We start from the raw sequence: 26,813 nt of genomic DNA, 5'->3' as shown, positions 1-26,813 counted from the left end.
CACCTCCTTAGAATGAGGACACGGACTTGTTATCACACCGAAGAAAATCAGCACTAATACCCAGTTCATACCAAATTTCTCTTCCTTTCCCAAAATGCCTTTTTAAAGCTTGTTTTTATTTTTTTTTGTTTCATTTTTGTTTTTTTTTGAACCAGGATCCAACCAGCCCAGGGTTTCTCACTCCATTCTGTTCTGTCTCTTTGGTCTCTGTTCTAGAACAGTTTTCCATTCCCCACCCAAACCCCGCCTTTTAAAAATTTTTATAAGTACATTACATTAAAAAAACCCCAAAACACAAGCTAGGCTTGTGTCTTATCTTTTAAACTCTGGCCACACTGGCCTGGCCTGCCTTTTCCCTTAGTCTCGGACCCCTGGACTCCTCCCCTGCCGTTGAGCCAGGCCCAGGATCCGAAATGGGGTTAGAATACTTGCTGGTGAGGGGTGGGCGGAGGCCAGGAGCAGGGAGTGAGGGCTGGCACTGGGGCGGGTGCTGGGTGGGCTGGGGTTGCAGGCCAGCTTAGACTCAGCTGCGGGTGCGTGTGGGCTGGCTTTGGGGGGGCAGGGTCCGTTTGGGCCTTAGGGTTTCTGGGATAATTATGGGTGAAGACAGGTGTGAGGGATCCCTTACTCACTCTCCCTGCTCCCCCAGATCTTTGGCATTCTGAAGGCTCCCTTCCGCGACAAGGGGGGTGAGGGCCCCCTGGTGCGGCTGGAGGAGCTGTCCGACCAGAAGAATGCCCCTTACCAGCACATGTTCCGCCTCTGCTACCGGGTGCTGCGACATTCCCAGGAGGACTATCGCAAGAACCAGGTGCCTGCCGTGCCCCGCCCCGCCCCGCCCGAGCCCCGCCCATGCAGATCGAGCCCCGCCCACCTGTCCCAAGGCACCCGCGGCTGCCCCCTCCCCCCGCTTGCTGGCTTGCTGGGCTCACTCCCTCACTGGCACTTCTGTTCATTCAGCAGATGCTTACTGAGGCACACACTGAATGCCAGGCATTGTTGTAGGCCCTGGGGACAGGACAGGGAAGCAAACCCTAGGGCTGGCTTCATGGGCGTGTCACCTGGCCCTGTACTCAGGAGAGCCTTGTGCTGGATTTAATGCTCTGCTGCTGTCTTGAAATGCTGAAATTTTTTTTTCTTCTTTCCAAGTGAGAGGGGGTCAGATAGGGAGACAGATTCCCGCATGCACCCTGACTGGGATACACCCGGTGGTCCCTGTCTGGGGCCGATGCTTTGCCCATCCGGGGCCATGCTCGCAACCGAGCTATTTTTCGCACCTGCCACAGAGGCTACCCAGAGCCATTCTCAGCACCTGGGGCCGATGTGCTCAAACCAATCGAGCCATGGCTGCAGGAGGACAAGAGGGAAGGGGGAGGGGCAGAGAAGCAGATGGTTGCTTCTCCTGTGTGCCCTGATTGGGAATCGAACCCAGGACCTCCACACGCCAGGCGACACTCTAAATTCTTAATTTTTAAACAAGGGTCCTGCCATTTCATTTAGCACCAGGCCCCACAAATTATGTAGCTGGTTCTGTTGAACTGACACTCAGGTGGGGAGACAGACCATGCACCAAATAACTATACTGTATAGCAGTGGTCCCCAACCTTTTTTGGGCCATGGACCGGTTTCATGTCAGAAAATATTTTCACGGACCGGCCTTTAGGGTGGGATAAATGTATCACGTGACCAAGATAAGCGTCAAGAGTGAGTCTTAGACGGATGTAACAGAGGGAATCTGGTCATTTTTTAAAAATAAAACATCGTTTAGACTTAAATATAAATAAAACAGAAATAATGTAAGTTACTTATTCTTTCTTTGCGGACCAGTACCAAATGGCCCACAGACTGGTACCGGTCCATGGCCCGGAGGTTGGGGACCACTGCTGTCTAGCCCCCTCCCCTTGCCCAGTGCACGCTTCCTCTCCTGGACCCTCAGCTTCGTAGGGTCGGGGTTCCCTGCCCGTGTCGGGCCCTGTCTCAGGGCCGGGGCAGCGTCCGGAGCCCAGCCGCACCCGCGACCCCAGCCTGCCCGTCCCGCAGGAGCACATCGCCAAGCAGTTTGGGATGATGCAGTCCCAGATCGGCTACGACATCCTGGCCGAGGACACCATCACCGCCTTGCTGCACAACAACCGCAAGCTCCTGGAGAAGCACATCACCAAGACTGAGGTGGAGACCTTCGTCAGCCTGGTGCGCCGGAACCGGGAGCCCAGGTGGGCCGCCCCGCCCCGCCCCGCCCCGCGCACGCACCCCTCTGCTCTCCACCCCGGCCAGCGGAAAGTCGGCCTCTGCTGGTGGTTAAAATACTGACATAATTCTGCCTCTGTTGGGAAACGGTCCCATTCCTGAGGCCTTGACCTCCTCAGCGCCCCCTCCCCCCAGAGCTCCTCCCAAATTTGGCCCAATCTAGCTATAAGAGGGTGCCGCCTGGGGCAGCCCCAGGCCCTCAGATCCTCCTCCAGAGGCAGTCAGTGCCTGATGGAATCAGTGGTTGAATATTTTGAATACCCCTCCTGTCCTTGTGCCTTCTTTATCCCGACCCCTTGGGTCCCACCGACCCTGCCCCAGCCCCAGGCTGCCAGGGGCTGTCCCTGGCCAGCCCATCTCCAAGCTTTGTGCAGCCGGCTGGGGAAGAGGAGGCTGGGCTTCGTCCTCGGGGCCAGCCTCTGAGCCCCTTCCCCAAACCCTCGCCGTCACCACCCCAGGTTCCTGGACTACCTCTCCGACCTGTGTGTGTCCAACCACATCGCCATCCCCGTCACGCAGGAGCTCATCTGCAAGTGTGTGCTGGACCCCAAGAACAGTGACATTCTCATCCAGACTGAGTGAGCAGGCGTGATGTCCCCACCCCCCGCCCCCGCCCCCTCGTGCCCAGGGTCCCGCGCTCAGGCCTGCATCCTGCCTGGCTCCCCCAGCTGCCTCTGAGCTTGGGCCTCTTCGCAGACATGTACCCAGTACCCGTGGTGTGCCCAGCTCTGTGCTGGTACTGGTGGGAGGGTGAGGGGGCACAGGAGAAGTAGTCAAGGCCCCTGCCCTCGAGAAGCTTGTTTGGGGTCCTTGGCTGGAGGTGGGTCCCCACGGGAGGCAGCGCGGTGGCCCGACTGGCTTTCCGGGAAGGGAGGACAGTGTGGCAGGGCCCCCTCCTCGGGCAGGGCTCTGGGCGTGGAGTCCTGCCCCGGCCCCGCGCCCTGTGACAGTGGCCTTGGTCTCCAGGCTTCGGCCGGTGAAGGAGATGGCCCAGGCCCACGAGTACCTGACCATCGAGTACTCCGAGGAGGAGGTGTGGCTCACGTGGACCGACAAGAACAACGAGCACCACGAGAAGAGCGTCAGGCAGCTGGCCCAGGAGGCGCGGGCCGGCAATGCCCACGACGAGAACGTGCTTAGCTACTACAGGTGCCCTGCCCCGACCCGCGGCCTGCTCCTGTGCCCGGGGCCTTCTCGGGAGGCCTCCGCTGAGGGGGAGTGCCCCCAGCCGTGGGGGGGGGGGCTCCTGCCTCCACCTACCCCCCACACAACAGGATGGCCGGGGAGCCTGACTCAGCTCGGGCAGGGGTGAACGAAACCCAGACCCGCCCCCACACACACGTCTTATTATTTATTTATTTATTTATTTATTTATTTATTTGTGGCAGAGACAGAGAGAGAGAGACAGAGAGAGGGACAGAGAAAGGGACAGATAGGTACAGACAGGAGAGAGATGAGAAGCATCAATTCTCCGTTGTGGCACCTTAATTGTTCATTGATTGCTTTCTCATATGTGCCTTGACCGTGGGGCTCCAGCAGACCAAGTGACCCCTTGCTCAAACCAGATGAGCCCGCGCTCAAGCCGGTGACCTCGGGGGTTTCGAACCTGGGTCCTCTGAGTCCCAGTCTGACTCTCTATCCACTGTGCCGCCGCCTGGTCAGGCTATTATTTATTTATTTATTTATTGTATTTTTCTGAAGCTGGAAACGGGGAGAGACAGTCAGACAGACTCCCGCATGCGCCCGACCGGGATCCACCCGGCACGCCCACCAGGGGCAAAGCTCTGCCCACCAGGGGGCGATGCTCTGCCCCTCCGGGGCGTCGCTCTGCTGCGACCAGAGCCACTCTAGCGCCTGGGGCAGAGGCCAAGGAGCCATCCCCAGTGCCCAGGCCATCTTTGCTCCAATGGAGCCTTGGCTGCGGGAGGGGAAGAGAGAGACAGAGAGGAAGGGGGGGGGAGTGGAGAAGCAAATGGGCGCTTCTCCTATGTGCCCTGGCTGGGAATCGAACCCGGGTCCCCCGCACGCCAGGCCGACGCTCTACCGCTGAGCCAACCGGCCAGGGCCCTATTATTTATTTTTAATTTTTATTTTACTTAATGATTTTTTTAAAAAAAGACTGTATTGATTTTTAAAGAAAGGAGAGAGAAAAGGTACAGAGGAGCGGGAAGCATCAACTTGCTGTAAGTAGTGGCTTCTCGTATGTGCCTCGACCAGGCAAGCCCGGGGTTTTGAACCAGCGACCTCAGTGTTCCAGCTCAGTGGTCCCCAACCCCCGGGCCGCGGACCGGTACCGTTCCGTGGGCCATTTGGTACCAGTCCGCAGAGAAAGAATAAATAACTTACATTATTTTTGTTTTATGTAAGTCTGAACGATGTTTTATTTTTAAAAAATGACCAGATTCCCTCTGTTACATCCATCTAAGACTCAGTCTTGACGCTTGTCTCGGTAACGTGATACATTTATCCGTCCCACCCTAAAGGCCGGTCCGTGAAAATATTTTCTGACATTAAACCGGTCCGTGGCCCAAAAAAGGTTGGGGACCACTGTTCCAGGTCGATGCTTTTCCCACTGTGCCACCACAGGTTGGGCTCTTTTATTATTGATTTTTAGAGAGAGGAAAGGAGAGAGAAGGAAAAAGAAACATTCATTTGTTGTTCCACTTATTTATGCTTTCCTTGGATAATTCTTGTATGTGCCCTGATTGAGCATCAAACCCACAACCTGGCACATTGTGGGATGATGCTCTAACCTACTGAGCTACCCGGCCAGGGTTCTGCACACGTTTTTGGTTTGTTTGTTTTTTTACAGAGACAGAGAGAGTCAGAGAGAGGGATAGATAGGGACAGACAGACAGACAGACAGAGATGAGAAGCATCAATCATCCATTTCTGGTTGTGGCACTTTAGTTGCGCATTGATTGCTTTCTCATATGTGCTTTGACTGTGGGCCTTCAGCAGACCGAGTGACCCCTTGCTCAAGCCAGCGACCTTGGGTCCAAGCTGGTGAGCTTTGCTCAAACCAGATGAGCCCGTGCTCAAGCTGGCGACCTCAGGGTCTCGAACCTGGGTCCTCTGCATTCCAGTCCAACGCTCTATCCACGGCTCCACCGCCTGGGCAGGCCGCATACATATTTTAAAAACAAGAATGCTACGTAATACTTACCAAATGTTCACTATATGCCAGGCACTGTTCAAAGCCCCTCACCCCGTCCACCTAAACCTCAGCAACCCTGTGACACAGAGACTATCATCACCGTCAGTGTGAAGGTGGGACAGGCACATAGAGGTAAAGGACCCTGCCCAACGTTACAGGCGAGCCAGGGTTCTGGCTCCAGAGCCCACGAAGGAAGCAGAGGGCGTGACGTCACCGAGTGCAGAACAGAGCTTCCTGCCGCCCACGTTCCTACAGGCCCGCCATCCCCCTCCCCTACGCTCTCAGTCCTGCCCTCACCCTGGACAGGCTGGCTGCCTGTCACCCAGTTCCTCTCCCCGCATTCTCTCCCTGTCATGTCCCAGCCTTTCTCCTAGGCACCCCTTGTCCCCTGAAGACCTATCCTGGCTGAGCTGGAAAGCACTTTCATCCTGAGCCAGCTGCGAGAGATTTGCAAATACTCATAAATCGAGACCTTTTTCCCTTCTATTTCTCTTACTTAGAACTGTGTCCTTTCTGTGACAGTGGCCAGTGCACGGGTTAGCCTAAGTCCCTTTGCCACTTACTCGAGTGTTCGACAAGCCCAGGCTGTGCTGGCAGCCCTCGCTAGCCCACCCGCCGGGTCCTCACCGTCCTCCCTGCCCCGCAGGTACCAGCTGAAGCTCTTTGCCCGCATGTGCCTGGACCGCCAGTACCTGGCCATCCACGAGATCTCCCAGCAGTTGGGCGTGGACCTGATCTTCCTGTGCATGGCGGACGAGATGCTGCCCTTTGACCTGCGCGCCTCCTTCTGCCACCTGATGCTGCACGTGCATGTGGACCGTGACCCCCAGGAGCTGGTCACGCCTGTCAAGTTCGCCCGCCTCTGGACTGAGATCCCCACAGCCATCACCATCAAGGAGTGAGAGCCGTGGTGGGAGGGAGGGTGGGTCCGGGCAAGGCTGGGAGTGGGAAAATCTCGGGGACCCTCCCTCACGCCCCACTGCCCCCACCCCCAGCTACGACTCCAACCTCAACGCTGCCCGGGATGACAAGAAGAACAAGTTTGCCAGCACCATGGAGTTCGTGGAGGACTACCTCAACAACGTGGTCAGCGAGGCCGTGCCCTTTGCCAACGAGGACAAGAACAAGCTCACCTTCGAGGTGGGCGGGACTCCGCGGGGGCGCCTGCTCGCTCCCTCTCTGGACCTCAGATGGTCCCGGGGGTGGGGGGTGTGTGTGGGAGCATGACCTCACCACTTCCCTCAGTAGCCCAGCCGGTGCAGGGGCACAGACTGTTGAGACTTCTCAAGAGGGAGGCTTCTCTCCAGACCCGGGGGAGCGCTGCTTCCCCCTTGTTCTTATCTGCTGGGGTTGGGTCACAGGCTACTGCCAGGAGCCATCTCCCCACTTCTTGTATTTCTGCCGTATCTCTACCCCATCACCCACCCCCTCCCCAGTAGCCTCCTTTGCAGGCTTCTGTTCCTCAGTAACACACTGGGGCCACGCGGCCCTTATCTGGAACCCTTGGTTCCCTATCCACGCAGCCGCCGCACTATGAGGAACCTCTGCCCCATTACAACATCTTAGCCCCATCTCCTGAGCTGGCCCCACCCATCACACTCAGGCCCCGCCCACCGCGCTTCGGCCCCGCCCCATGCTCACCGGCCCGGCCCCGCCCCCTCTCCGCAGGTGGTCAGCCTGGCCCACAACCTCATCTACTTCGGCTTCTACAGCTTCAGTGAGCTGCTGCGGCTGACACGCACGCTGCTCAGCATCATCGACTGTGTGCAGGGTCCCCCGGTCATGCTGCAGGCCTACGAGGACTCGGGCGGTGAGGCTCGGCCCACCCGGGGCCACCTACCGCCCACCCCAGTCCCTCAGTGTCCTTTTAGCACTAGAAGTCCTTTCTGATCAACAACACCCTGGGCAGCCTGCCTGCCTCCTGGCCCTGCTGTGAGGGGGCTCTTTCCGCCCAATCCCCTTCACCCCAGGCTGGACCAGCGCGGGTGGGGGCACCCTCTGTGGAGACCCCAGGGTCTGGGCAGGATGCCTTCCAATGCAGCTTTGTCTTGAGGGAGTGATGAGAGAGGGAGGGAGGCACAGGCCCTGCCTGGGGAACGCCTGGTCGCATGGGGGGACACAGCCCCACGGTTGGGGAGTGTGAGGAGGGGGGGGGCAGGCTGAGGGACGAGCTACAGCTTAGGGACGCCCCAGGTGGCATACACTCATCTAAACAAAAAGGGCATAGAGACTGACACCTCAGTGTTCCCCACAGTGTCCCCTCCGTCCCCCTTGCTCTGTAGCAGCTTTCCTGATGTCCCACATGGGAGCACTCACCGATGTCCCTGCACACTTTCCTCCTTTGCCTCGGCCCCCCCTTTCCCCAGACTTGGCATAAAGCTTACCCCCCCCCCCAAACCTTCCTCGGTTAGCCCTGTCCCCTGTCCCCTGTCCCCCTGAGCGTGGCTTTGCCCTGCAGCTGATGGGGACAGAGTCAGGCCGGGGCCCCTGCTGTGCCCTCTCTGTGACACCCCCCTTCTCCGCTCCTCAGGCAAGAACGTGCGGCGGTCCATCCAGGGCGTGGGCCACATGATGTCCACCATGGTGCTGAACCGCAAGCAGTCTGTCTTCGGTGCCCCCAGCCTGGCTGCCGGGGCCGGGGCCGCCGAGCCTCTGGACAGAAGCAAGTTTGAGGAGAATGAAGACATTGTGGTCATGGAGACCAAGCTGAAGATCCTGGAAATCCTGCAGGTGGCCGGGCCAGGGGCATGGTGGGAGTGTGGGGGCAGGGCAGGAGTGTGGGGCGAGTGTGCGGAGGTGGGCGGGGCCATGCTTCATAAATCACAGCACCTGGCACTAGGAGGCTTCACGGTGGCGGTGGCGCCCGGTGGTTCCCAAAGCCTCACCTGGGGACGTAGAAACGCGCATTCTTGGGCCCTGCCCCAGACCTGTGGACCAGAGGCAATGGAGGTGGGCCCTCCGGGCGATTCTGGCTCCGTGCCCCCACTGTACAGGCGAGGAAGGAACAGCGGAGTGGACTTTTTCGTGGTCACGCAGATTTTGAAGCAGAGCTAGAGATTTGAGAGCCAGTTTCCAGGGTAGGGGGAGAGGGCAGAGGCAGTCTTCCCTCTTGGGTCTCTTCTGGGACCCTCCAACAGCTCTTGGGGAAGGGGCTGCTGGTAGGGTCTTGAGGAGGGGTGAGGACCCTTGCTTTTTGCGTTGCTGCCCCCAGAGGACCGGAAGGGTAATGCAGTGACCTCCATGGGGGGACCCAGACTGGGCAGAGCCTGGTCAGGGGGGAGTCAGAGGGGGGGGCTTCCAGATCTGAATCCTGGGGTGTGGCCAGAGGCTGTGTGTGCCCCATGAAGATGCAGGCCAGTCGGGGGTGTGTGCACACCCTGTGTCCTCACGCCCTGCTCCACAGCGGCCTCTACGGCCTCCTCACAGTTCTCCGTTTCCCCCCACCCACCCTGGGAGCCTTCGGGTCCACTTGGCAGGGCAGGATGGCAGGACAGGAGTTGGCCTGCAGACCTGGGGGACTTTATTCCCTTTCCTGTCAGCGTCTAGCCTGGGAAAGAGGCTAAGTGGTCTTGGGGGAGTGGTCTTGCCTCATTCTGACGGGAAGTTCGGAAGCTGAGGAGAAGGTACCTGGCGTCCCTGGGGAGAAGGGTCCTGCTTATTTTGGTTGTGATGTCCTGGAGTATCCCCGCGGAGCTGTGCTGAGACCCCGAAGGCTGGAGCTCCCAGGGTAGATGTCACCCCCTCCACCCAGGACTTCTTGTCTGCAGACCAGCCCTTACCCTTACCCTCCCCTCTTCCTTCTCCAGTTCATCCTCAACGTCCGCCTGGATTACCGCATCTCCTACCTGCTGTCTGTCTTCAAAAAGGAGTTTGTGGAGGTGTTTCCCATGCAGGACAGCGGGGCCGACGGCACCGCCCCTGCCTTCGACTCCACCAGTAAGCCCCGCCCCTGCCTGCGCCTGGCCTCAGGCTGGGGTTGACTGCCCCGGGGTACACTGCTGTGGGCGGAGCCCCGGGGGAGTGTACACGGCTGTGGGCGGAGCCAGGGGAGGGCACAGGGCTGTGGGCGGAGCCAGGGGAGGGCACAGGGCTGTGGGCGGAGCCCGGGGGGAGTGTACACGGCTGTGGGCGGAGCCCGGGGGAGTGTACACGGCTGTGGGCGGAGCCCGGGGGGGAGTGTACACGGCTGTGGGCGGAGCCATGGGAGGGCACAGGGCTGTGGGGCAGGGCCAGGGGAGGGCACAGGGCTGTGGGCGGAGCCCGGGGGAGGGTACACGGCTGTGGGCGGAGCCCGGGGGGAGTGTACACGGCTGTGGGCGGAGCCAGGGGAGGGCACAGGGCTGTGGGGCAGGGCTGGGGGAGGGCACAGGGATGTGGGCGGAGCCCGGGGGAGGGTACACGGCTGTGGGCGGAGCCCGTCCTGCCCTGTCCTGTCCCCCAGCCTGCGAAGGCCTTTTCCTCACCATTGCCTGACTTACTTGCCATAGTGAGGGGGAAGGGCAGAAATCATTCCCTTCATTTCCTAAATGGGGAAACTGAGGCCCATAAAAGGGCAGGCATTTATTTGCCCAAGGTTCTAGCCATAGCAGGTCAGGAGCTGAGCCAGATCAGGACCCCCAGCCCAGAACTCTGTTCGACCGTGCAGGACAGGGGGGCTGGCCTGGCCTGTGCCTTGGGTGGTTTTAGCTCCATCTCAGGAAGGGGCGGGCGGAGGGGCTGCCACCCAACCAGGTGCGGAAAGAGGTGGCTTGGGTCTCTCCCTGCTGCCTCACCTCTGGCTTCCCTATCCTTCTTGCACATGGTCCCCACCTGCCCCCATCTGTCCCTCTGGCTCCCCACAGCTGCCAACATGAACCTGGATCGCATCGGGGAGCAGGCAGAGGCCATGTTTGGAGTGGGGTAAGCCGGGGTCGAGGTGGGGGATGGTCTGTGGGTTGGGTAGGTGATACTGACTCTGGCTTGTGAGCCCTCAGGATGGTCTGCATTTCCCAGGGCTGGGCTGTCCTCTCCCTCCTCTGTCATGTGCTCTGGCTTTGTGCTCTGCCCCTCCCTTGTCTGCCCAACCCTGGTGATGTAGGGCCCACTCGGGCTCTAGTGACATCGTGGTCATTCCCCTGCCTCCACGCAGGGCATTTGTGCCTCTGAGCCTCAGGGCTCGGCCAGGTAGCTGGGAGGACGGTTTCCTCACCCCCTGGCTCGGGGATGGGCAGCCTGCTCTACAGAGAGCTGGAGTGGGGAGGGATCGCCCCAGGATTGGGGGCTCAGCCATTTCTGTGCCACACTTTCGGCAACTAGGGAAGCCCTCGGGCCCCGTCTCAGATGGCGTTTTTAAATTCATAACATAAAATGCATAAAACTAACAAAGGAAACCCGTGGTATCGAGATGCAGTTGTCAAAATATTGAAGAAAACTAATGTGAAGGGACAGCCATCTCTGTGTCTGTTTATTAACACATTAAATAACAAGCTGTGCCAGGGTGTAATTAGTACTGTTACTTCGACGTGGTGATGGCTGCAAATGATATTTTGCAATTTCTGTAACAACTCTAAAGAGATGTGGAAACATCTGTGCTTTTTTTATTGGTGAGAAAGTCACAGGTACCGCTAGCTTTCTCTCATGGGAGGGTGTGCTCCACTTTGGTTAGAGGTTGATGGCGAAGATGTGGTTCCCCTGTCCGTGTTCAGGTCTCCAGCATCTATCTGTCCATGAGTCCCCTTGAACCTCTGCTTCAGTTGCTTAATCCAGGGGAGTCCTGCGGGGACCGGAGGGGGCGTGGGGGTCACGTGGGGAAGCTCAGGGCCGTGGCTGTTTATAAACTGGGGAGAAGACGTGAGGAGTTTTAACGGGCATTGCCCTGGGCGCTGCGCTTGCTGAGCGGGGGCAGGGAGCGCGCCAACCTTGCCCGCCCGGTGCCGCAGGAAGACGAGCAGCATGCTGGAAGTGGACGACGAGGGCGGCCGCACGTTCCTGCGCGTGCTCATCCACCTCACCATGCACGACTACGCGCCGCTGGTCTCTGGGGCCCTGCAGCTGCTCTTCAAGCACTTCAGCCAGCGCCAGGAGGCCATGCACACCTTCAAGCAGGTGCTGCCTCTGCCACAGCGCCCGGGCCTGGGGGTGGGGGTGGGGAGGGAACCCCGAGGAGCACCCGCCTCCCCCCTCCTCCGCTCCCCCTCACTGAGCTGGCAGGCTGCCCTGACCACACCCCAGCCTGCGCTGAGCGCGCTGAGGGTGAGCGATGCTGTGGGAGGAGCTAGCTCACATCTCACTGCGCATTGGGAGTTCTCCGCCTTGCTGAGCTCCTCAAAGGCGAGGGCCACGTCTTGGCCGCCGGTGTCTCTTCTCAGCCTGGTTCAAGGTCCATCATTTCTTATGGTGTGGACAACACTTGACTGTTTGCAAGCTCTTATCACACGAGCATCTTTGCTAAGTGCTTCAAGCCGCACCGGGTGCGCAGCCAGCCCTCACAAGAGTTTTGTCAACTGTGATGTCATGTGGTTTTGGCGGCTCCCTGTGAGGAAGGACTGGCATGTAGCAAGTGCTTGTCGTGTGCCAGGCAGCGGGCTCGTGTTTGTGGAATTCTCGCAGCAGCCCAGAGCACGTGGTTTCTGTTCATTCCTGTTTTACAGAGGGGGGAGATCAAGGCCCAGGGATCCTTCCTCCCTGAGCGGGGAAGGTGGGAGGGAGTCAGGGTTCAGGTCCCTCTTTCAGCTGGCAGTCAGTGATGCCAGTGTGCTCTGCCCTGCGCTGGTTAGGGTATGAGTGAACAAGTGACAGGGCGTAGCAGCATGTGGCCCCAGCAGTGAGTAACTGAAGCCAGGTGATGAGGCAGTTTACAGCAGTGAGTGCAAGGAGGGCTGCAGCCATCAGGGAAGGCTTCCTGGAGGCGGTGGACTTGTAAACACTGAGCGAGATTTGGCTGAGTGGAGAGGAATGGTGGTGGAGCGGAGATGCCTGGAGCAGAAACCTGAACGGGAAAGGAACCGGGAGTCCATGAGGCAGGGGACCTGGGGTGCCCATCTCACCAGGCAAACCCGTCCTCCACCCTCAGGTGCAGCTGCTGATCTCAGCCCAGGACGTGGAGAACTACAAGGTGATCAAGTCGGAACTGGACCGGCTGCGGACCATGGTTGAGAAGTCGGAGCTGTGGGTGGACAAGAAGGGCAGCGGCAAGGGCGAGGAGGTGGAGGCAGGCACCACCAAAGACAAGAAGGAGGTGTGTGGGGGGTTGTGGAGGACCGGGACAGGGCCCTGTGGGGCACTGGGCCTGGCTGAGCTCAGTGCCCTGTGCCCGCAGCGGCCCACGGATGAGGAAGGCTTCCTGCCCCCGGCTGGGGAGAAGAGCAGTGAGAACTACCAGATCGTCAAGGGGGTGAGTGGCGGGGGTCCTCGGGGATGGGTCTGCCTGGCCTCTTCCTCCCGGCTATGCTGGACACTGGCCCTCAGAGTAGGCATCTTTTAGCTTTTCCTGCACACTAAAAACAACCCTGCCAAGGTCCACACGGAATAATTTTAAAGCTGAAGGGACTGAGTGAAACTTCGTTTCACAGCCATACTGCTCTCTTCCCTTTCGTGGGTGGAGTTGGGTCTCGGCGATGTGACTCAGGGGCCATGGCTCCTTCCCCTCCCGTCCCCGGTGTGAGCTGGGTGTGAGCTGGGTGTGAGCTGGGGTCCGGCTGTGGCGGGCTGGGGGGAGGGAAGCTGGGGGGGGGATGGGCTCTGCGCTCACGCTCTCTCCGCAGATCCTGGAGCGGCTGAACAAGATGTGTGGCGTTGGGGAGCAGATGAGGAAGAAGCAGCAGCGGCTGCTCAAGAACATGGATGCCCACAAGGTCATGCTGGACCTGCTGCAGATCCCCTACGACAAGGTGCCCTGACCGCTGACCTCTGGTTGCCGAGGGCAGCCCCAGCCTGAACCCTGACCTGACCTGAACCACGAACCCCTAACCCATATTCACCCTGGTCTTTTACCCTCACCTTTCCCCAGACACATCTTGACCCCTCAGTGCAATCTCTTTTTATTCAGTGAGAGGAGGGGAGGCAGAGACAGACTCCCACATGTGCCCCGACTGGGATCCACCCGGCAAGCCTAGTAGAGGGTGATGTTCTGCCCATCTGGGGTGTTGCTCCATTGCTCGGCAATGGAGCTCTTAGCACCTGAGGCGAGGCCATGGAGCCATCCTTAGCGCCTGGGCCAGCTCGCTCCAATGGAGCCATGGCTGTGGGAGGAGAAGAGAGAGAGAGAGAGACAAAGAGAGAGAAGTGAGAGGGAGAGGGGTGGAAAAGCAGAAGGGCGCTTTTCCTGTGTGCCCTGACCAGGAGTCAAACCCAGGACACCCATATCCTGGGCTGACGCTCTACCACTGAGCCAACCGCCCAGGGCCCCTCAATGCGTTCTTAATATCATCTCAACCTTTGACCCTCTGTCCCTCCTCCAGATCCATTTTGACCTTGACTTGACCCCAGCCTTGCTCTAATGCTTGACCCTGACCCCAGCTTCTGTCTTCCCTGGTCTGATCCTGATAATTTTAGCTTCATCTTCACTTTTGACCCTTATCCTCCTCCCGACCCATAATGTCAACTCTGGCCTCATCCTGACCCCTGATTTCAAACTTAGCCTCATTTCAATCTTTCCACCCCTCACTTTGGCTGGCCTTGGTCTTGATACGCCCCAGGCCTCGCCGTGACTCTCGACCCCGACATCACCCCAGCGTTCGCTTGCTTCTTCACTCCAGCCTCATCTCAACCTCTGACCCTGAGCCCCTCACATTTCCACGTCCCGCCCTTAAACCCAAGCCCTGACCCGCCCCCGCCCCCCCCCCCCCCCCCCCGTCCCTGTCCTCCAGTAGGGGTCCCAGCACCCTCTCCCCTCTGTGCCCAGGGCGACACCAAGATGATGGAGATCCTGCGCTACACCCACCAGTTCCTGCAGAAGTTCTGCGCAGGGAACCCTGGCAACCAGGCCCTGCTGCACAAGCACCTGCACCTCTTCCTCACACCCGGGGTGAGGGCGCAGGGGCGTGGGGCGGGGTGGGTGAGGGGCGGGGCCTGGTGGGGCGTGGGGCGGGGTGGGTGAGGGGCGGGGCCTGGTGGGGTGTGGGTGTGGGGCGGGGTGAGGGGTGGGGCGGGGTGAGGGGCGGGGCCTGGTGGAGTGTGGGGTGGGGCGGGTGAGGGGCGGGGCCTGGTGGGGTGTGGGCACGGGGGGTGGGGCCTGGTGGGGTGTGGGGTGTGGGGTGGGGCAGGTGAGGGGCGGGGCCTGGTGGGTGTGGGCGCAGGGCGGGGTGTAGGGCGGGGTGGGCACCTGGTGGCTGGGCCCCCTCTCTGACCGCCGGACGGCCACCTGCCCCCAGCTCCTGGAGGCTGAGACTATGCAGCACATCTTCCTGAACAACTACCAGCTCTGCTCCGAGGTCAGCGAGCCCGTGCTGCAGCACTTCGTGCACCTGCTGGCCACCCACGGGCGCCACGTGCAGTACCTGGACTTCCTACACACGGTCATCAAAGCCGAGGGCAAGTACGTCAAGAAGTGCCAGGACATGATCATGACTGAGGTGAGGGTCGGCCGAGGGGCTCGTGGGACTCGGGTGGTGGCCAGGAGGAGGGGCTCAGGTGGCGGGACACAGAACCCGGGCGGCCAGGCCCAGAGTTAGCGGGCCGCGGAAGGAACGCTGGGGTGCTGGGTGTGGAGGGGCCGCGGAGGCGGGTCCAGCAGAGCTCAGGCTGCCACCCAGTGGAACTCAAGCGGGGCTCAGTAGAACTCAGATAACAGGCCTGGAAGGACTCACACATGCATGCCTTCATTTATTATTCAGTGTCATTGGTTTGAAAGTCCTGAGGCTCCTGCTCTGCGCCAAGGAAGCCTGGGGGTGGGGGGCACAGACCCTGTCCTTTGTGCTCATTGCCAGGTCCCCAGCGTGTGGCACGTAGTAGGTACTGTGTAAACACCTCTGGCTGAAGGCATGAAGGGTGAGGGCTGAGTCTCAGTGCGGAGCAGGAGTGGCCTCTGCCTGAGCGGCTCACAGCCGAGGGTGGGCTGGGAGAGAGGAGCCAGCCCCGCCCAGCGATGGGGGAACTGCGGACCGCATGGGCCGTGTACTGGAAGCGCTGTGCGCACTGCGCACTGTGCGGTGCTCCTTGTTAATTGCTGTTGTCGCGTGACCATGGATAACATAATCACCGACATGAGGCGCTGCAGTATGTGCTCCCTGATGGTTTAAATCACATGCTGTAGGAACCCGGGAGGGAGGGGGTGAGCTGGGCGAGGTGAGATTAGAAAGGGCTTCCTGGAGGAGGTGCCTCTGAGACAAGCCCAACTAGCAGAAGAGGGGATACTTTCTGGGTCCAGAGTTTGATGTCCCTGATGGCAGAGGACCCCGAGGGCCAGGGAACCCCAAAATCACAGACAGGGGAAGGTTTCCTGATTGTTGGTGTGCGTGCAGGGGTCAGATTCCCAATCCTTCCGTGGTCAGTGCAGCAGAGCGGTGGGGGCCCTGGGCCCGCTGGACTGAGGCGTCTGGCACGTGCACCCCTCCTTCCTACAGCTGACAAACGCAGGTGACGACGTGGTGGTGTTCTACAATGACAAGGCCTCGCTGGCCCACCTGCTGGACATGATGAAGGCCGCCCGGGACGGCGTGGAGGACCACAGCCCACTCATGTACCACATCTCCCTGGTGGACCTGCTGGCCGCCTGCGCCGAGGGCAAGAATGTCTACACCGAGATCAAGTGTACCTCCCTGCTGCCCCTGGAGGACGTGGTGTCCGTGGTGACCCACGAGGACTGCATCACTGAGGTGGGCGGTGTCCACACGGGCCTCCGGGCACCGGGAGAGGAGGCTGGCGCGGGGGAAGGCTGTGGGGGGGGGGGCAGGGAAGAGGGAGGTGAAGGGGAGTGTGGCAGGGGGCAGGAATTGGGAGGCGCGGGGAGGAGGGTGGTGGGGATGTCGGGCGTCCGGCGAGGTGCGGGGACGGGAAGCGGGGTGGTGGACAGCCCCTGCGCGTGCCCCTGACTTCCCACCCACCACCGCCCAGGTGAAAATTGCCTATGTGAACTTCGTGAACCACTGCTACGTGGACACGGAGGTGGAGATGAAGGAGATCTACACCAGCAACCACATCTGGACACTCTTTGAGAATTTCACCCTGGACATGGCTCGGGTCCGTCCCCGTGGGGGTGTGGGCCCCTCCGGTGGTTGGGGACCCAGCAGCCTTCCCCGGCTGGCCGCGGAGGGGCCTAAGTGTTGGACAGCCCCCCCCCCCGGCATCTCTCTGTCCCACCCCAGGTCTGCAGCAAGCGGGAGAAACGCCTGGCTGACCCTGCCCTGGAGAAGTACGTGCTGACCGTAGTGCTGGACACCATCAACGCTTTCTTCAGCTCCCCGTTCTCCGAGAACAGCACCTCCCTGCAGGTGAGCTCTGAGCTCTTGCCCGCGGCGGCGTTTGTGTAGCGAGGGGGGGGGGGCGGGAAATCAGAACAGGTATTTTTATCTGCTTGCTGTGCACGAAAGGATTGCGAAACAACATACAGGAGGGTCAGTCGTCTACGCTGGGAACACATCACCCCAAAGTTAACAGTTTATAACAACAGGCACCGTGACCTGCCCGTTTCCGTGGGCAGGAGGGAACTGTACCACACCACAGGAATCACTAAGTTCCCTTGGCATGGCGGATCCTGGGGTGGCCGGGGACGTCTTGGCCGCATCGACTCTCCAGAGTCAAGGTGGGCGTGCTCACCACGGTGGACACAGCGGAGCCGAGGCTGAAATGGGGAGAGTGGCGCACAGAGAACCTCGGTGCTGACCACGGCGTCCCTGGAGCTGCAGCAGGCAGACAGGCTAGAGCAGGGGTCCCCAAACTTTTTACACAGGGGGCCAGTTCACTGTCCCTCAGACTGTTGGAGGGCCGGACTATAAAAAACACTATGAACAAATCCCTATGCACACTGCACATATCTTATTTTAAAGTAAACAAAATGGGAACAAATACAATATTTAAAATAAAGTACAAGTAAATTTAAATCAACAAACTGACCAGTATTTCAATGGGAACTATGGGCCTGCTTTTGGCTAATGAGATGGTCAATATCTGGTTCCATATTTGTCACTGCTAGCCGTAACAAGTGATATGACGCGCTTCCAGAGCCGTGACACATGTGTCCCGCGTCACCGGAAGTAGTACTGTACGTGAGCGACGCCGCCACATACAGTACTCTCACTGACCACCAATGAAAGAGGTGCCCCTTCCGAAGTGCGGCGGGGGCTGGATAAATGGCCTCAGGGGGCCGCATGCGGCCTGCGGGCCGTAGTTTGGGGATCCCTGGGCTAGAGAGAGAGCTTTGGCTTCGCTCAGCGGGAGTCAGGGCCCCCTCAGCCCCGACCAGACTGCACAGCCCCGAGCCCATGGGTGAAAGGGAGCCCGTGCCCCTGAGGGAGGAGCCTGCCACGCCCCCTGCGGGAGACCAGGGGAGGGGCTGCCTACAGGTGGAGGGAGAGGGGACGGGGACAGTGCCCCTGAGAGCAGTCAGAGAAGTGTCGGGTGGGTTTATTTCGACAGCGGTGTGCTCCGGCCCCGGGACCTCTTTGGGACTGTGTGGCCGCCTCTCATTGACCCCAGGGCAGATTGTGGGAGCTTGGGGGTAGGGGTCAAAGTGAAGGGTTTGTGTTCTCAAAGTGAGGTTTTTGAACCATGTAAATATGTCACGTTTTCACAACATAAATTTATTTAAACATACATTTACAGGAAGAACAGGGTCTTCCTGTGAGCTCCAGACCTGGACCGGGGAGGTCTCCAGAGGGCTGCCAGGGGGCGGCCGGGCAGATTGTGCAGGGAAAGGGGTGTCTTTTTCCTAACTGGCACAGAGCACGTGGCAGCTGTAGGAGGCTGGCCCTCCACCTGTGCCCGTTCCCAGTGGGCTCTGGACCCCGGGCTGGGGCTGCTCCGGGCTGGAGGGTGGGCCCGGCTGCAGCAGGTGTTGCTTCTCGCAGACCCACCAGACGATCGTGGTGCAGCTGCTGCAGTCCACCATGCGGCTGCTCGAGTGTCCGTGGCTGCAGCAGCAGCACAAGGGCTCGGTGGAGGCCTGCATCCGGACTCTCGCCATGGTGGGTGAGTGTGCGGGGGCCGCCGGCTAGCTCCAGCCACCCCTCCCCTCCCTGCGCCGCAGGGATGCCTGCCCCGCACAAAGCATGTTATCCCTGAGCTCGCCCAACCTTTGCTCCCAGGTGGTGCTCAGTAAGTCCTTCTTGCTGTCTAACTGGCGTGTTGGCAATTGAGAGTAGCTTTTTTCTGCCCTGGCTCAGGTCCCTCTACAGAGGGACATCTCTCAGTCAGTTTCTTGTGCTGCCTGGACGTGGTCTCAGGCAGGGGAGGACTGCAGGTTGCTAGGGAGTCTGGGGAAGGGGAGGGGTCAGGTGGATCCAAAGTGACATTAAAGGGTCAGAAACTCCCTCTTTTTATCCAGAAAGGGGAAGAGGGCACCTCAGTCCAACTGGGGCCAGGGTGGGGGGGGTCCCTGCACCTGGAGCCTGGGTGTAGTTTACCTCGTTCCCCGGTACGGCAGCCCTGGGTCTGGCCCCTCTGGCTGGCTCAGCGTCCCCCCCCGCCCCCTGCCCCCCAGCCAAGGGCAGGGCCATCTCGCTGCCCATGGACCTGGACGCCCACATCAGCTTGCTGCTCAGCAGCGGCGCCAGCTGCGTGGCTGCCGCCCAGCGGAACGCCTCTAACTATAAGGCAGCCACACGGACCTTCCCTCGCGTCACCCCGATCGCCAACCAGTGGGACTACAAGAACATCATCGAGAAGCTGCAGGTGGGCGCGGGGCGTCCGGCACCAGGGCGGCTCTGGAAGGGAGGCTGTGTTCCCAAGGGCTGTCCCTTCCGGTGCTGCCCACGCCTCCTGGGAGGGGGCTGCGAAGTGTAGACTTGGGCAGGGGACTAAGGGGCATCATTCCAGGGGAGCCCGGAGAACGCAGAGGGCCGCTAGCGGGGTTGGTGCTCCCAGAGGGACAGGACATCTGCAGCCCTTGCAGTGCCTGGTGGGTGAAGCAATGCACCTGTGTCCACTGTCTCACTGGCCTGCAGAGGGGGTGTGGTGGCTTATTATCCCCACACAGCAGGAGACAGGCCCAGAGAAGGCAAGGGGTTTGCACAAGGTCACAGGGCTGGAGAAGGGGCTGGGAGGAAAGCCCCCCCCCCCCACAGCTCCCGGGGGGGGCGGGCTCTGGGCTAACAGATGCCACGCTTTTTGTTCAGGGTGGCCTGTGGGCCAGGACCCCTCAGGCTGGTGGGGGGCAGTCAGTGGGGCTGTACAGTGTTGGTGGCAGGTGGTGGTGGGGAACGGCGGTGAAGCTGCTGTCATCTCTCGTGGTGGTGACCCTGTCCTGCCCACCGCAGGACATCATCACGGCTCTGGAGGAGCGCCTGAAGCCCCTGGTGCAGGCCGAGCTGTCCGTGCTGGTGGATGTCCTGCACTGGCCCGAGCTGCTCTTTCTGGAGGGCAGTGAGGCCTACCAGCGCTGTGAGAGCGGAGGCTTCCTGTCCAAGTGAGAGAGACACCCCGTGTTGGGGCGGGAGCCCTGTGTCGGGTGGGGAGGGGCAGCAACCTGAGCCAGGGAGGGGCCGGCAGGGACTCCGCAGCCCACGGGTGGGTCGGAGGCTGGGGATGCTCCTGCCGGGATGGGGTCGGGGACAGGGTCTGGAGGGAGACCACGGGGGGCTGCCCCACTCACCGCCTGAGCCAGGGAGGGGCCGGCAGGGACTCGCAGGGACTCCGCAGCCCACGGGTGGGTCGGAGGCTGGGGATGCTCCTGCCGGGATGGGGCCGGAGCAGGGTCTGGAGGGAGACCACGGGGGCTGCCCTACTCACCGCCTGAGCCAGGGAGGGGCCGGCAGGGACTCGCAGGGACTCCGCAGCCCACGGGTGGGTCGGAGGCTGGGGATGCTCCTGCCGGGATGGGGCCGGAGCAGGGTCTGGAGGGAGACCACGGGGGCTGCCCTACTCACCGCCTGAGCCAGGGAGGGGCCGGCAGGGACTCCGCAGCCCATGAGTCGGGTCGGAGGCTGGGGATGCTCCTGCCGGGACGGGGCCGGGGCAGGGTCTGGAGGGAGACCACGGGGGCTGCCCCACATGCCGCCCTCCTCCCGTCGCCAGGCTGATCCAGCACACCAAGGACCTCATGGCGTCAGAGGAGAAGCTGTGCGTCAAGGTGCTGCGGACCCTGCAGCAGATGCTGCTCAAGAAGGCCAAGTACGGGGAGAGGGTGAGTGCCCGGCCGGGCGCCACCGAGGGGCTCAGGGCCGGGGACGGTCGGGCCAGGGCTTCACCGGTGCGAAGTGCATTGTGGGGCCTCGCTCCTTCCCCAGGGCCACCAGCTGCGCAAGATGCTGCTGCAGAACTACCTGCAGAGCCGGAAGTCCAGCTCCCGGGGAGACCTTCCGGACCCCGTGGGCGTTGGTCAGTACCAGCGCCCCCTCACCCCCACCCCCACCCCCACCCTGCCCTCTGTGCCCCTGGGCGGCCTGGCGGTCCAGGCCCTGGGCCCTCCCGCTGCCCCACCCCGTTCGCTCCCCCTCAAGCAAGTCCCCCTCCAGGCCTGGACCAAGACTGGTCAGCGATTGCGGCTACCCAGTGCCGGCTGGACAAGGAGGGGGCCACCAAGCTGGTGTGTGACCTCATCACCAGCACCAAGAACGAGAAGATCTTCCAGGAGAGCATCGGCCTGGCCATCCGCTTGCTGGACGGCGGCAACACCGAGATCCAGGTGTGGGGCCGGTGGCTCTGCGGCGCTGGGGGCTCCTCTCCTTTGGGCGGGCGGGTGGGTGGGTGGGTGCCTCCTTCTCAGGCGGGGTGACAGAAGGGTGTGCCAAGTCGCTGAGGCCCTGGGGGCGTGGCTGCTGGGCTGGGCTGGCTGGCCGCGGTGGCTCCGCCTCCCTCATCTGCTGCTTGTGTCATGTGGTCGCCTTTCTGTCCACACATACCGTCCCCCACCCCTGATCCAGCCAGGCCTGAGCCTGCCCTGTCTCCCCGACGATCCTGCCCTCCGTTAAATCCACCAGCCTTGCCGGGCAGCCTCTGCAGATGCCTCCTTCCTCCTCTTTCCCCTCCTTCTCAGCCTCTGGGGCCCAGGGGGAGCCCTGCCTCCTGTGAATAGCCCCCTGTGACCGCTTCCCCCTCATTCACTCTTGCGCTCTTGGAGTAAGTGCATCGTCAGCCTGGCCGTGTGGGGCGCTGAGTAGACAGCAGCGAACGAGAGACAGCCCATGTGCTCTCGGCACTTACGTCCCAGTGGGCACAACGGTCAACAACTGTAGTTCCTACGTAGCATGCAGGACATGCTGGACAGTGATCGGGCAGGCAGGGTATCTTAGATGGAGGGTCAGGGAGGCCCTGGAGGTGAGCATGTGGGCAGTGGGTAGGGCACACTGGGCAGAGCAGGCAGCTGGCACGGAAGGCCAGGAATAGGAAGTGGCTGGTAAGGCCTGGGGTCAGGACGGTGGCAGGTCATTTCGCGGCTTTGTGGTTGCCATGAGGCCTGGTTTTTCCTCTGGGTGATGTGGCCCGCTGCAGGGGTGTGTCTCAGACATCAGAGGGACGCCTCTGGCTGCCGTGTGGGCACAGATGAAGGCCAAGGGCAGACACAGACGGTGATCGGGTGGCTGCCACTAGCTTAGTCCCAGGGTGCAGGGATGTCTCCGGCTCCCCAGCCTCAGTCTGATTTGGGTGTCTGGATGGCCCACCTGTGCCGCATCCCTGTCCCTGCAGCACAGGACAGAGGCCTCTGGGGCCTCACCAGGGTCTGCTTAGAGCCAGCCCTGGAGCTGAGGCTGCCCCCCATTTTCACCGTCCACTCTCAGAAGTCCTTCTACAACCTGATGACGACCGACAAGAAGTCAGAGCGCTTCTTCAAGGTGCTGCACGACCGCATGAAGCGGGCCCAACAGGAGACCAAGTCCACGGTGGCCGTCAACATGAGCGACCTGGGTAGCCAGCCCCGTGAGGACCGGGAGCCAGAGGACCTCACCACCAAAGGTCAGGGGCGGGGCAGAGGCCCGGGGCGGGGCTCTGGGTGGGGCCAGACAGTGCAGCGGGAGGGTGTCACACTGCAGGCATGAGGGCTTAGGATGTGCAGCAGGGAGCTCCGGGTCATGGTCTGCCCCAGCAGCCCCCGCCTCACCAGGCCCTGCTCTGCAGGCCGCCTGGCCTCCTTCTCCATGCCCGGCTCCTCGTCCCGCTATTCGCTGAGCCCCAGCCTGCACCGGGGGCACGAAGTGGGGGAGCGTGCGCAGAGCAACGAGATGGGCATGTCCGTGCTCATCATGCAGCCCATCCTGCGCTTCCTGCAGCTGCTGTGTGAGAACCACAACCGGGACCTGCAGGTGAGCGTCCCTCGCCCCTCTCCGGCCCCCACCTCTGCCTGCCTCTCTGCCTTTGGTCTGGCCTGGGCACCTCTGCTCTGCGGTTGGCTGTCCCCAGGCAGGCCCCGCCCCCGTCTTCCTCCCCGGCTGGAGCCACGCCCCCACCACGCCCACCTGGTCTGTGCTCTGCAGAACTTCCTGCGCTGTCAGAACAACAAGACCAACTACAACCTGGTGTGCGAGACGCTGCAGTTCTTGGACATCATGTGCGGCAGCACCACGGGGGGCCTGGGGCTCCTGGGGCTCTACATCAACGAGGACAACGTGGGCCTCGTCATCCAGACCCTGGAGACCCTCACTGAGTACTGCCAGGGCCCCTGCCACGAGAACCAGGTGGGTGGCCGAGCAGCGGCCCGTGGCAGCGTGGATGTCTGGGCGGAGGAGGGAGCCGGCTGGGCAGGTGAGAGGCGGAGGCCTCGGGGAGCCGCCACAGTTCTGAGGGGCCTGGGCCCCGTGTCCCTGACTGCTCTTGCCAGACCTGCATCGTGACACACGAGTCCAATGGCATAGACATCATCACCGCGCTGATTCTCAACGACATCAGTCCGCTCTGCAAGTACCGCATGGATCTGGTGCTGCAGCTCAAGGTGGGGCCCGTGGCAGCCCACGTGAGTGTGCGTGGGCATGCACGTATGCATGTGACGTGTTGAGTGCGTACTGGTATGTGTGATGGAGGTACCACGTGTGCGGGCATGGGATGTGTGGCGGTTGCATGTGTGTAGTGTGTGCATGCTTATTTGTACACACGAGTGAATGTGTGAGCAGACATGCTGGACGTACGCTTACTCTAGAAGCAAGCATGTCCCGGTTATCTGCCTCCTGCCTCAGTGTGGGGTGAAGGTGGCCTGGGGGTGGCCTGGACATGCAGGATACTTCTCAGCAGGCCTTGGGGTCAGTGGGGGACGGGAAGGCAGGGAGGAGCTGTTAGGGAGTACTCAGCGGAGGGGTGGGGGGCATCCTCAGACTGGCCTGCCTCCCCTCCCCACAGGACAACGCCTCCAAGCTGCTGCTAGCTCTGATGGAGAGCCGGCACGACAGCGAGAACGCGGAGCGCATCCTCATCAGCCTGCGGCCCCAGGAGCTGGTGAGGCCAGGCTGGCGGGCAGGAGGAAAGGGGCCCTTGCTGGGGTGTGTGGGAATGGGGATCAGGCCCCAGCCCGCCCGAGCTAGCCCCAGGGAGAGGCCATTCGAACAGGCACTGCCCCGCCAGGTGGACGTCATCAAGAAGGCCTACCTGCAGGAGGAGGAGCGTGAGAACTCAGAGGTGAGCCCACGTGAAGTGGGCCACAACATCTACATCCTGGCACTGCAGGTACTGGCCCCGCCTCATGGCCCCGCCCTGCGGCCCCGCCCCTGGTGACCCTGTCCCCCAGCGACCACGTGGCAGTGACTGGGCACTGCCTTCGCTCAGCTCTCCAGGCACAACAAACAGCTGCAGCACCTGCTGAAGCCTGTGAAGCGCATCCAAGAGGAGGAGGCCGAGGGCATCTCTTCCATGGTGGGGGCCCGCACAGGGCTGGGCGTGGAGGCGGGGCTTAGGCCTGGGGGCGGGGCTTAGGCCTGGGGGCGGGGCTGGGGAGAGTGGTGGGTGGGCAGTTATCAGGCTGAGGGTGGATTTGACAGCGTGGCTATAACCTGAGCGGGTTGAGGGCCTGGCTGGAGGAGGAGGTGGGCAGGGCCAGGAACTCAGGGCCCAGCTGCAGAGCATGGCCAACATCTGAATAAAAAGCAAGGATCTTTGTGAGCTGAGCAAGAACTGGAGGGCGAGGCTCCAGGGGTGAAACTGGGACTTAGAAGTGGGAGCAAGGCTGGAGTGGGTCTGCGTGGTCTGCAAGCCCGGGGCAGGAGCTAGGGCGCGCTTGCGCAGGACTGTGGAGGGCACCGGCTGTCTTAGGATTGTCTGGACACTGCTCTCCTACCCCCTCCTACCTGTTTGGAGCTGGGGCTGGTCTGGCTGGGGGGTGGGGGGGGCACTCGCTGGGGTGCAGGTCAGAGCTGGGCTCAGGCCTTGTGGTGGGGGGCCGCTTGGCCTGACCTGACCCCAGCCCTTGCTACCCCCAGCTCAGTCTCAACAACAAGCAGCTGTCGCAGATGCTCAAGTCCTCACCGCCTGTGCAGGAGGAGGAGGAGGACCCCCTGGCCTACTATGAGAACCACACGTCCCAGATCGAGGTGGGGCCTGGAGGTGCTAAGGGCACAGGGAGCTCCTCCCCCCTGAGCTCGGCTCTCGGTGGCCCCGGTGTGACCACGTGCCCGTGTGCGCCCAGATTGTGCGGCAGGACCGCAGCATGGAGCAGATCGTGTTTCCGGTGCCTGTCATCTGCCAGTTCCTGACGGAGGAGACCAAGCACCGGCTCTTCACCACCACGGAGCAGGACGAGCAGGGCAGCAAAGTGAGCGACTTCTTCGACCAGTCGTCCTTCCTGCACAATGAGATGGAGTGGCAGCGCAAGCTCCGCAGTGAGGACCCCGCTGGGGAGGGCCGGGCCAGGCCTGGAGCTGCTCCCCGCCCCCAGCCTCCTTCCCTGCTGGTGGCTGCTCTGCCCCCACCCTAGGAGGTCTCCAATCCCCCTGTCCTCTGAACTGGGGCCTGGAGCTTGTGCGGGCACTGGGCCCTTGTGGAGTGGGCAGACAGCGTTGATCAGGGCCACCCTCACACCGCCCCCTGCAGGCATGCCGCTGATCTACTGGTTCTCCCGCCGCATGACGCTGTGGGGCAGCATCTCCTTCAACCTGGCGGTGTTCATCAACATCATCATTGCCTTCTTCTACCCCTACGTGGAGGGCGCATCCACAGGTCAGGACGGGGGGCTGTCAGACAGGGGCCTCCTCCCCGCGTTCGGGCAGAGCTCAGGGGTCCGCCAGGCTCTGAGGGGACCAGATGCAGAGTGGGGAGAAGCACCCCCTCTGGGCTGCACACCCCATCGTGGGGAGACACAGCTGGGGAGGTCCAGTGGGATGGACAGGGTCCTTGACCTCTGGAGACGGCTCACAAGTGTGCACGCACACCAGCGGAGACCAGATATGGTGGCAGCCGCCGCTGGGGAGGGTCTCCTCCTTCGGCCTAGAGATGCAGGTGTAATGGGGTGGGGTGGGGCGCCTAAACCAGGCGGCCAGGAACTTAACGGGGAAGGCGTCCGGGAAGGGGTGGCTTACCGGGACCGTCGGGCTGCTGGGGTTTGAGCATGCGCACTCAGCGCAACTCCCGCTGCAGGCGTGCTGGACTCACCGCTCATCTCGTTGCTCTTCTGGATTCTCATCTGCTTCTCCATCACTGCACTGTTCACCAAGCGCTACAGTGTGCGCCCGCTCATCGTGGCGCTCGTCCTGCGCTCCATCTACTACTTGGGCATTGGGCCCACGCTCAACATCCTGGGCGCCCTCAACGTGAGTGCCGGTGGGAGCTGCCCCCCACCAACAGCCTGCTGCCGCCCCGCCCCGCGGGCAGCCACGGCTCTGCCCCGCCCCCCGCCCCGCCCCACGGGCAGCCACGGCTCTGCCTCCGCCCCCCGTTCCGCCCCGCGGGCAGCCACGGCTCTGCCCCGCCCCCCGCCCCGCCCCGCGGGCAGCCACGGCTCTGCCTCCGCCCCCCATCCCGCCCCGCGGGCAGCCACGGCTCTGCCCCCGCCCCCCCGTTCCGCCCCGCGGGCAGCCACGGCTCTGCCCCGCCCCCCGCCCCGCCCCACGGGCAGCCACGGCTCTGCCCCCGCCCCCCGTTCCGCCCCGCGGGCAGCCACGGCTCTGCCCCGCCCCCCGCCCCGCCCCGCGGGCAGCCACGGCTCGGCCCCGCCCCCCTCGTACTGGGGTTGGAAGGTCAAGTTCATTATGGACCTGCAGTGGGGAGCTGGCACTAGAGACAGTGAGCCTGGAGTCACTTTGCAGCCCCAGATGCGGGCCTGCTGTGGACACGGGACTAGCTGTGCACTGCCTACACACAGTTCCCGTTGAGGACAGCAAAGATTTACGTCGTATATATTATGGCAGTTTCCTGGCGGAGG

The 26,813-nt window shown here is 61.8% G+C and overlaps 1 protein-coding gene across 1 annotated transcript in view; it reads left to right on the top strand.

Annotated features, from left to right (window-relative positions):
• ITPR3 (inositol 1,4,5-trisphosphate receptor type 3) overlaps positions 1-26,813 on the top strand; it is a 75,474-nt gene that overhangs the window by 41,863 nt on the left and 6,798 nt on the right. The window contains exons 15-50 of the mRNA XM_066359630.1: positions 650-811; positions 2,041-2,213; positions 2,706-2,825; positions 3,214-3,396; positions 6,051-6,302; positions 6,400-6,544; positions 7,073-7,214; positions 7,935-8,134; positions 9,211-9,340; positions 10,246-10,303; positions 11,323-11,488; positions 12,456-12,620; positions 12,702-12,776; positions 13,147-13,272; positions 14,286-14,408; positions 14,755-14,955; positions 15,946-16,197; positions 16,436-16,561; positions 16,687-16,812; positions 18,388-18,508; positions 19,020-19,210; positions 19,795-19,943; positions 20,552-20,660; positions 20,764-20,854; positions 20,992-21,161; positions 22,255-22,429; positions 22,592-22,776; positions 22,948-23,148; positions 23,292-23,402; positions 23,804-23,899; positions 24,026-24,127; positions 24,227-24,313; positions 24,877-24,987; positions 25,083-25,275; positions 25,487-25,612; positions 26,030-26,202. Of these exons, the coding sequence (XP_066215727.1) occupies positions 650-811; positions 2,041-2,213; positions 2,706-2,825; positions 3,214-3,396; positions 6,051-6,302; positions 6,400-6,544; positions 7,073-7,214; positions 7,935-8,134; positions 9,211-9,340; positions 10,246-10,303; positions 11,323-11,488; positions 12,456-12,620; positions 12,702-12,776; positions 13,147-13,272; positions 14,286-14,408; positions 14,755-14,955; positions 15,946-16,197; positions 16,436-16,561; positions 16,687-16,812; positions 18,388-18,508; positions 19,020-19,210; positions 19,795-19,943; positions 20,552-20,660; positions 20,764-20,854; positions 20,992-21,161; positions 22,255-22,429; positions 22,592-22,776; positions 22,948-23,148; positions 23,292-23,402; positions 23,804-23,899; positions 24,026-24,127; positions 24,227-24,313; positions 24,877-24,987; positions 25,083-25,275; positions 25,487-25,612; positions 26,030-26,202 (5,316 nt within the window). The remainder of the gene's footprint in view (positions 1-649; positions 812-2,040; positions 2,214-2,705; positions 2,826-3,213; positions 3,397-6,050; positions 6,303-6,399; positions 6,545-7,072; positions 7,215-7,934; positions 8,135-9,210; positions 9,341-10,245; positions 10,304-11,322; positions 11,489-12,455; positions 12,621-12,701; positions 12,777-13,146; positions 13,273-14,285; positions 14,409-14,754; positions 14,956-15,945; positions 16,198-16,435; positions 16,562-16,686; positions 16,813-18,387; positions 18,509-19,019; positions 19,211-19,794; positions 19,944-20,551; positions 20,661-20,763; positions 20,855-20,991; positions 21,162-22,254; positions 22,430-22,591; positions 22,777-22,947; positions 23,149-23,291; positions 23,403-23,803; positions 23,900-24,025; positions 24,128-24,226; positions 24,314-24,876; positions 24,988-25,082; positions 25,276-25,486; positions 25,613-26,029; positions 26,203-26,813) is intronic.

This window comes from Saccopteryx leptura, chromosome 1, assembly GCF_036850995.1.
Source record: "Saccopteryx leptura isolate mSacLep1 chromosome 1, mSacLep1_pri_phased_curated, whole genome shotgun sequence".
NCBI lineage: Eukaryota > Metazoa > Chordata > Mammalia > Chiroptera > Emballonuridae > Saccopteryx > Saccopteryx leptura.
This window is presented reverse-complemented; position numbering and strand designations above follow the sequence as displayed.